Genomic DNA, 9,475 nt, shown 5'->3' with positions numbered 1-9,475 from the left:
CTTTGTTTTCTCCCAAGAATGTACCATCCATCTACCTATCATCTATATATGTATCTACCTATCACTTATATTTCATCTTCTATGTACCATCTATCTACCATCTATTTTCCTATCATCAATCTACACAATATAGTTCTAGACAAAGCACCTCATTTTCTGAGAAAAATATCCTCTTTTGACTAGGAATTTTGTTCCTACCAACAACATTACTTCAGAGCGTCTCTCTGTACAAATAATGGTAGTGAAGATTTGTATCATGTTTAAAGATTGATTTTTCTTTAATAAAAACAAATAAAATGGGCTGGAGAGATGACTTAGTGATTAAGGCACTTGCCTACAAAGCCAAGGGACCCTGGATTTGAATCCCCAGTACCCACATAAGCCAGATGCACAAGGTGGCACATGCATCTGGTGTTGGTTTGCAGCAGCTGGAGGCTCTTTCTCTCTATCTGCCTCTTTGTCACTCTCTGAAATAAATAAATAAGTAAAGGCTGCTCTTTCTGAATTGCTATTTTTTCTTTTAAAAATCCCAGTTTCTCACCATTGAATAAAAGCTACCATCTCCCCTCGTTTAGACAGGTTTAAAGAGCTGAGGTCTCTGAGTCTGTTTATGTCACAGAGATCTTGTAGTATTTATTATGAGTATGATACATCTTTGGAAAAGAAAAAGTCTGAGAAAAAAGGACAGCAGTCAACCACATTGTCCTGTTCAAGCATGCACATGTTTTATTTAAGTAGTCTCCAAAGGTCTATTTTTTTCCAGCATAATGCAGATATTATGCTATCCTTTGAAATAAGATATATGAATTTCAAACAAAATTGTCAAAAAACAATGACCTTAGTTACTCCATATGATACACAGAAATAATTACGTTTCACTTACAATACAGATGCACTTAACACAGTCATCAATAGTCATTCACCACCAACACAGTATATTTTTAAATCACCAAAAACATCAAAAAGTTTTTAAATTTTTCCCAAAAGTCTAAAGAAATTAATAATTTTGGATAAATGACAACTCAATAGAGAAGGAAGAATTCTCAGCTCAAATAATGTAACTGTATTTTCTTTTACATAGTTCTTAAGAACATGAAAATAGAACTTCTTATTGGGAGTCAAAGGATGTTAGTATTCCTGATTGCAATTTCCTTAATCTACTTTTACAAAGGTTTTCAATAAATGCCATCAAATAAGTTTCTTATATATTTGCTCTAGAAGCATAACGTGACAAGAGGCAGGTGTTAATATAATTGTTAATAGTCACACTGAAGGAAGATTAGTAACTTTTAAAAAGATATACTAGGAATAAAGCCAGTTCCTCCCAAGAGATAGCTGAGCTTATCTTACTGTCACTCAGCCAATGTTTAGAAGATCTACTGTGTACATAGCACTGTTCTAGAAGCTAATCTATAAAAGGGAAGGAACAATTTCTGACTTTACTCAGAAATGGTTGGGTTATTCTTTTTATGATAAGTTAGGATAAGCATTTCAAAATATCTTTAATAGAGGGATATTTGTTAACTCCTTTCTGTGTATAGCAACTAAGATTTATTCCTTACACTGGTGGCTTATAATGAACAAAACTTTTCATTTGACATAAAACTTCTTTTTCTATACTGTCACACACAGGTATGTCTGCTGATATATTTTAAGAGTGAAAAGGTATCAAGACTTTTCACTTAAATGTACATAAACGTCAACTTTCCATCATCAAACTTACGTCCTCCCAATGTAATGGAGAACTTTGCACCTTGTGATACACAGGAACATTTCTGAGATATATTGGTGCTGGTTACCTAAATGGCACCAAAAACATGGTATCATCAAATATTGCTACAATAAGCACTCCAACTTATTCCTACATTTCAGTTCTTTGAGTTCACATTAGTTCTTAAAGTGTATTCAAGATCTAAAGCAAAAATAAATAATACTTCAAGGAAGATTCTGAGATCACTGATCCTGTGATTATTTTTTTAGTCCCAGATAACTCTTTACATGAAACACATATTGATGTTTCCAAGTTATGGGGTTTTTCTATAAATCTCAAAGACATGAGAAATAACCATAGATACCAGCTTTTTTTTTTTTTTCTAGTTTTTGACAAGGGTGTTGATGAAAATCTACTCACAGGATAAGTTGCTGGGGAATACAAAAGAAGGAAAGCCATTTGTACTACAGTAAACACTAGTCCTGCTGATAATGATAAACCCAGTAAAACGATGTCATAGAAACCAGGAACAAATAGCACACGGGTCACGAGAATACAGTGGATTAAAGAATACTACTGAGAAACATGACACAGTAATTTTGGATTAAGAAGTCACCTAAACCCTGGCCACATCAGAAGTATCCCCTTGAATGGGGCTGTTGATGTACCTAAGAGGGTCTGGAAAGTCCAAACAAAAATCCCAATTCCTGATACAACAGATATTGAATGAATTATTGCAATTGTAACAATAACTAGGTGCAAGAATAAACAATAATCACTACTGAACTATATCAAACACTAGATTTGTCATGAGCAGCCCCATGAGAAATCCTGCAGTTCTAAAAGGACATCATTTTGCACAGCCCACTGTGGAACGTGAACAATCAGCTCGTTGTAAGTGCACAGAAATTTCTCCTTTCTACAATTATAGTATATCATGCCTATTCTGAAGACAACATAAGGAAACTGAGATCACTGCTCCAAAGAATTCTAGCATGCATTAGGATGGTTTCCTTCAGTCAATACAAATGAATTGCATGTTTTATTTTCACATGTAATAATCTTCACCATAGCCAACGTTCATGGTTTTTAACAGGAAAAATTTTTATCAAAATGTTTTCCATATTTTTTTTTGTTTTGCATTCAACTGGAACATTATGTTCAAAGATTTGTTTTATTTGTTTTATTATAAAAGAGTTCTGATCATAAGAAGCATCAATAGATGGCATTCCATTGTGCTCATTCACAAAGTCAAGGGGCCACAGAACATTCCCCCAAGTCAAACTCTGTCTAAAAATGCCATTTGGTGGTTTTATTCACATCCTCGAGTTTGGAAACTATATTTTTGCTTCACTATCAACTTCTTGCTTTTCTGTCTTAATCTGCAAAAAAGGTTTATTGTTTCTTCTTTCTTCTACTTTGAGATTCCTTCCACAGCCGGGGCTTAGGTTCTCTTAAAGCTGTACCAGTTGTCTTACAGAGCAGACACCCTGACAATGTTTCCTCCTGAGTACTCAGGGGACTCTGGCCTGTCGTCGCCTTCCGGTGTGGTGACAGGAGGTGTTGGGATGCTTATTATTGCTGTGGTCACATAAGGTTGTTCACAGTTTAGTTTAACACACTCTTCCATTTTGGCATTTAAGCTGGATCGGCTGAAGACAAGAAAGAAAACATGAACCAAGTAAGTTATTAAAGTTATTTATTCATGTAACTGAATAATGTGCCTTTTAATGCTTATAGATAACATTTTAAGTACTTAAAAAAACAAGACCAAAGAAAAAAGTGGAGCATTCAAACTTAATATATGTTACCTCAAACATTTTTTCCTTAACATGAAATAGGTTTCTAAAGCCCAGCCCAACTTATTTTAAACAGCATATTCTATACATATATCAGAGAGAAAGAATCAGTGATATTTGGGCACGGTGAGATGAGCAAAATGAAATAGTTTTCTTTGGTACAAATTTGGCTTCAATCACCATTCTGAAAAAATCCATAGGATGGGGATTACTTGTTTTCTCCCTTCCTGTCCCCAGATACATAGTTAAGACTATTATTTGGGGAAACCTCAAAATTATAAATAGGTGGGCATAAGGTCCTGTGGTTCTTAACATGTGACTATCATGAAAAGTAAAGTTTTAGGGCAATAATGAATCAGAAAATGACACAATAAGAAGAGCATAAACAAGAGCTCAAAATCAGTGTGTGTGTGTGTGTGTGTGTGTGTGTGTGCACGCACGTGCGCAATGAAGTGTTTCTGTCTCTAGATTTTCTTTTTACATAGTGCTCTATTTGATAGTTCATTTCACAATAGATGTAGGTCACTGTGAGATAAAATTCTTAAAAAGAGAAACTTTTCATTGCTCTAAATTTTAACACTGTGGTCCTTGATGTATACAATTTGTATCAACCAACATAGTCTGAATTCAGAATCTCATCCAGGCTTTTAAAAATATTTTATTTATTTATTTGAGAGAGAGTGAGAGAGAGGCAGATAGAGAGTAAGAGAGAATGGGTGTGCCAGGGCCCTTAGCCACTGCACACGAACTCCAGACGCATGCGCCCCCTTGTGCATCTGGCTTACATGGGTCCTGAGGAATTGAACAGGAGTCCTTAGGCTTCACAGGCAAACGTCTTAACTGCTAAGCCATTTTACCAGCCTCTCATTCAGGTTTTCAATAAAGATTCTTGAAGCAACGAAGGTATCTGATTGAATTTATACTGTCAACATGAGAACATATGCTGCTCAAATTGAAGAGCTAAGTAAAACATTTTGGAAGAAATTGACCTTTTAATCACTTGCCTAGCCTTAATTGTAGTACTTTTCATGATACATATATTTGTAGTAAAAATAGTAAATGATAGAAAGTGAAGAAAAATTACAATATCAAAGTTTTACATAAATTAATCATATACAAGCAATTTTAATATTTCACTTAGTATTTTTGTTTTGGATTTATTTTTGTGTTTCAAGTAGCCTCAAATATGTTTGCAATCAAAATTATAGATTGATAAAAGACATTTGTACAGGAATAATTTTTAATTGTCACTGATACACTGAATGCATTGTTAGACTGAGTAATTTTTAATCTTACAATATCAATTTTATTCATCTCATTTAGTAGTGTTGACTATCAACCCAGGCTGTTCACATAAGCTTGAGTTTATGTAAGTGTCCTTTATCCTATAAGTCCCTGATCAAATATGAAAAAGTTGTGGAGTTGAAAAAAATCAAGATGCATTCTTGAGTGTCTGATCATATTTTCTTTTTTCTACTTTCAATACTGATAAATTCTATTGAGACCATTAATGAATATGTTACAAGATCTACCTCCTTCCCCTTGCTATACTATAACTTTGTCTTTCTTTCCTACCCTACAACCAGCATACAGGTTCATAGTGGTAGGGGACCTGGCCCATGAACCTCTATAGTACACACACATGGACCCAGATACCTGTTGGATAGAGGTGTTGTTTCCACACATCGGATTTGAATTGTACTGAGCTCTTGCACGCTGCCTCGGTGACTTCCTGATACATTGGCATTTGGGATGCGGAAAGTTTTTTTGTGTCGTCTTGAACAGCAAGTGCTGGTGACTCCTTGTTGTGAAGAGAGAGAGGGGCTGTGACTTGAAGGACGATTCATAGTTGCCACCTCCAAGCAGCTTTCTTCAAAAACTTGTTCATCCACAAACTCATGATTCTGTGTTGGAGTTTTTAAAAAGTGTGAAGAAATGAGAGAAATAATTTTTGATTTAATAAAGGAGAATAGATTTTAAAAATTCAAATATACTCATGTATAGTTAGACTTGATCCAGTAGGTAAGTAAAATGATTTTCTTTTTAAAAAAAAATTTTTGTTCATTTTTATTTATTTGAGAGAGAGAGAGAAAGAGGCAGATAGAGAGAGAATGGGCACGCCAGGGCTTCCAGCCACTGAAGATGAACTCCAGATGCGTGCGCCCCCTTGTGCATCTGGCTAACGTGGGTCCTAGAGAATTGAGCCTCGAACCGGGGTCATTAGGCTTCACAGGCAAGCACTTAGGCACTAAGGCATCTCTCCAGCCCCTAAAATGATTTTCATAAAGGTTAAACATCAAAATTACTTTGGCTTGCATTTTGTGTAAATAAAACCTTTCTGTTTAGATCAAGAAATTGAAACATTTAGACGGATTCAGCATCTATTTAGAGACTAACCTTATTTTGAAATATCATTTATTAATTCAGTCATAAAATCAGTTATAACCTAAAGAAAAGCCCCTTAATATGAACATAAAAAATGTCCACAGAGTGATTTTCTTGTTTCGATATAGTAGATTTCTGAAAAGAGACCATTTTCATAGAATGTCCCATGTTAGATTACTTGTTATATACTGGAAAATATCTTCACATGGGATGAAACCTTTTGCTGTTTCCTTTGTTTGTCTATTTTCTTGGGAGGGAGCTGAATCAGGGTTTCACTCTACACTAGCCTAATCTGGAACTCACAGTGATCCTTCTACCACCATCTCCCAAGTGCTGGGATTAAAGGCATGAGCCACCATAACCAGCTTGAAAACCATTTCTAATGAGAAACTGAGATCTTTAGACACTTTGTTTCTTTATATGCTACCCTAAAATCCTCAGCATATAGAAAAACATGACTTATTCATAATGTAACTATAATATATTTATCTGACTAATATACCACTGTGTTCGACTCACAGGGGATTAGTACCAAATATTTGTGGCCTGTCTTAACATGTCACTGGCTGTGTTCAAGGTTGCCATATGTATTCACAATTGTTTTCCTCTATCTTCCTAAGTTCCAGCTCAGAGACAAATAATAAGCGACACCACTGCACATTCCATATTTTATAGCATCACAGTATAAAATTTACTTTAAAAATTCTTAATAAAAAATTGCCTCCCAGAATGCTTGTGCAAGAATTTTATCTCAGAAATGTACGGGAAGACATTTTTGTGGGTCTGAATTTCTAGAGAATTTCTTCAATTGTTATTTTATCTTTTGGTGTGTCTAAATAATCTTGTAATGGAAGGCTTTGTACCCAGTAAACATCACTTAACCATATCTCATCTTAAAATATTAATAAATTGACTGAAGCAATTTGGGGCTAATAGGAAATAAATTGTTTTAGTTATGCATTGTTGTCATTTCTTTGCTGAGAGAAGATTTTCAAGTCCATGAAATTTAACATTCTACTGTTTAGAGTCCAGAGAACACTATAGTTAAATGACAGATTTTTATGTTAAATGTTACATTTTAGAGGGAAAAAAAAAGTGCACAATGCACTTATGTATAATTTGTTTTATTTATTTATTTATTTAGACAGAGAGAAAGGAGACAGACAGAGGGTGAATATCAGCACACCAGGGCTTCCTGCCATAGCAAACAAACTCCAGATGCCAGGACCACTTTGTTAATGGTTTCTATATATTTTTGGAGGTAACTCAAACTATATTGTGGGTGTTAAGGAAAATTTTTTTATCAAAAGTATACTTCAGTATTAAAATAGTAAAAAAAGGAGCCAAACAGGAATAAATAATTCAATTATTTATCTACCATATAACTTTTAAAGTCTTATCCAAATAAGGTGTAGATCTATGTATAATTTTCCTGATAATACAAATATACTCACTAAATTTATATTCATATTAAATATTCTATTAAAATCTGAAAATTTCTATTTATTGTCAGATGAAGGTCAGTACATGCCTCCAATGCATGGCAAAACCTGGCTCCTATCTTTCACTCTGTCTGTTCTACATGGTCACCTTCAGATTCATCTGCTCCATCTCACGTCACATGCTTACCTCCATCCTGTACTTTTATCACTTTTAGCTCCCCCACCTCCATTTCTCTCCTGATTAACTCCTAATCTTCCTATAGCTCTTAACTCAGGTTCTTTTGGAGAGGCGTTTCTGACCCTTTACGCATCATGGCTCCTCCTGCTTGTCCATGGCTCACTACTCTTCTCCAGTAATCATCTTTCCTTTTTTTGTCTCTTAACAGAGGCTCAGTAGGTAAGGAGGCCATATTGCCATTATGGTGTGTCTTGATTTGGCTCATATTGGTCACATAGCAGGCAAGTAATATCTATTGTTGAATGAGGACATGATCTGATAAGAAATACAATGGAATAGAGAATACTTAAAATGCATCTCTGGTGAGTGAGTTGACCTGATTCCAATAGTTTGAAATTTTTATTTTGTCCTAGGGTCATAGGCTGCAACCTCTAAGGAGAGCCTTAAAAGGAATGGGCATCTTTGGTGAGAGGGACTTTACACTCACTGTGCAAAGGAAGAAATGGAGGATCCCTGCTCTGCACTGGGGAAACTTTGATTGAGACTTTTTTTTTAAAGTAAAACACATAGTTTTTTATTTTTCATTTTAGAATAATGTTTTAAATAAAATATTTTAATATCCTTCAGGACCCATAATAAAAAAAAAATCTATACCAAACAGAGTGATAAACCCTCATATCTTTTTCAGGTATAAGTAGATAGGGCTGAGTAGCATCTTTACCATTATGTAAAGCAATAATTTAATATGTGATGAATACAGAGAAGTCATAAAATATACATAAAATAACACCAAAAAGGTGAGAAAATGTGAGGTGCGCTACTCATCATCTAACTCAGGATTTAAGATTTTAGGGCTGGAGAGATGGCTTAGTGGTTAAGTGCTTGCCTGTGAAGCCTAAGGACCCCGGTTCGAGGCTCGGTTCCCCAGGTCCCACATTAGCCAGATGCACAAGGGGGCACACGCGTCTGGAGTTCGTTTGCAGAGGCTGGAAGCCCTGGCGCGCCCATTCTCTCTCTCTCCCTCTATCTGTCTTTCTCTCTGTGTCTGTCACTCTCAAATAAATAAATAAAAATATTTAAAAAAAAAAGATTTTATAATACTCTTGGGTCTTGTCTTATTTGGTGCATAAGTAGAAAACTCCCCCCAAGTGGAAACTGTGTGCTTTTGTAAAACGGGTTGTTTTTAACCATCTGCCTCTTTGCACCTTTTCATTATACCTGTAATTAAAGAAATTCTTCTCTCTCTCTCTCTCCTTTTATTTTGGTTACTGCTTTAATATTTTCCATTCAGATGCTGGGAACACTTGAAACATCATCCTTTCCCCTTTTTCTTTTGCAAAAAGAAAAGAAATATTTGATTGTATGAGAACTGTCCATCTATATTAATAGATATTTTGGATTAGAGTTAATGTAATCATGAAGGGGTAAATATCTTAAATAACATTATAGTAAGTTGAATTGTCACTAAGTAATTTGAAATATGGTGGACTTTCTGTTTTTTTTTGTTTTTTTACACATTTTCCATAGATGCAGAGAGCCAAATGATGTTTGGAAGCTCAGCACACAGAGGAGCGAGGGTAGCTCACGGCACAGTGAGCTGCCTTCTTACCGTGGTCTTCTCCAGGCAGTGAAGCAGGTGGTGGTGCTGGGTCTCAAAGCTGGAACCAGATTTGCTAATGAAGGCTTGCTCATCCTCCGAGGACTGTGAACACAGACAGCACAGATTGCTTTCAAGGTATTTTTTCAAGCAACAAGACCCTCAGCTATGCACTCACGTGGAGATATGGTCTATGTCTGAGATTATCTGACACATTTTACTTTTGTTTTTATTTTCAACTAAAAAGAAATAAATATGTAGTTGAGTTTAAGTTACAATGATCAACATGCAAGTTTTCATCAAATTAGAGGTTTGTAGACAATGCTGCCCTGAAATGAAAACGTAGTTCTCTTTTACTCATTT

General features: G+C 35.2%; 1 protein-coding gene across 1 annotated transcript in view; it reads right to left on the bottom strand.

Moving 5' to 3' along the window:
* Positions 1–703: 703 nt before the first annotated feature.
* Positions 704–9,475, bottom strand: part of Kcnd2 (potassium voltage-gated channel subfamily D member 2) — a 565,707-nt gene continuing 556,935 nt past the window's right edge. Inside the window, exons 4-6 of the mRNA XM_004658580.2 lie at positions 9,125–9,217; positions 5,167–5,414; positions 704–3,363 (exon numbers count right to left, since the gene is read on the bottom strand). Coding sequence (XP_004658637.1) covers positions 3,186–3,363; positions 5,167–5,414; positions 9,125–9,217 — 519 coding nt within the window. The 3' untranslated portion in view covers positions 704–3,185. The remainder of the gene's footprint in view (positions 3,364–5,166; positions 5,415–9,124; positions 9,218–9,475) is intronic.

Source organism: Jaculus jaculus, chromosome 10, assembly GCF_020740685.1.
Source record: "Jaculus jaculus isolate mJacJac1 chromosome 10, mJacJac1.mat.Y.cur, whole genome shotgun sequence".
Lineage (NCBI taxonomy): Eukaryota > Metazoa > Chordata > Mammalia > Rodentia > Dipodidae > Jaculus > Jaculus jaculus.
This window is presented reverse-complemented; position numbering and strand designations above follow the sequence as displayed.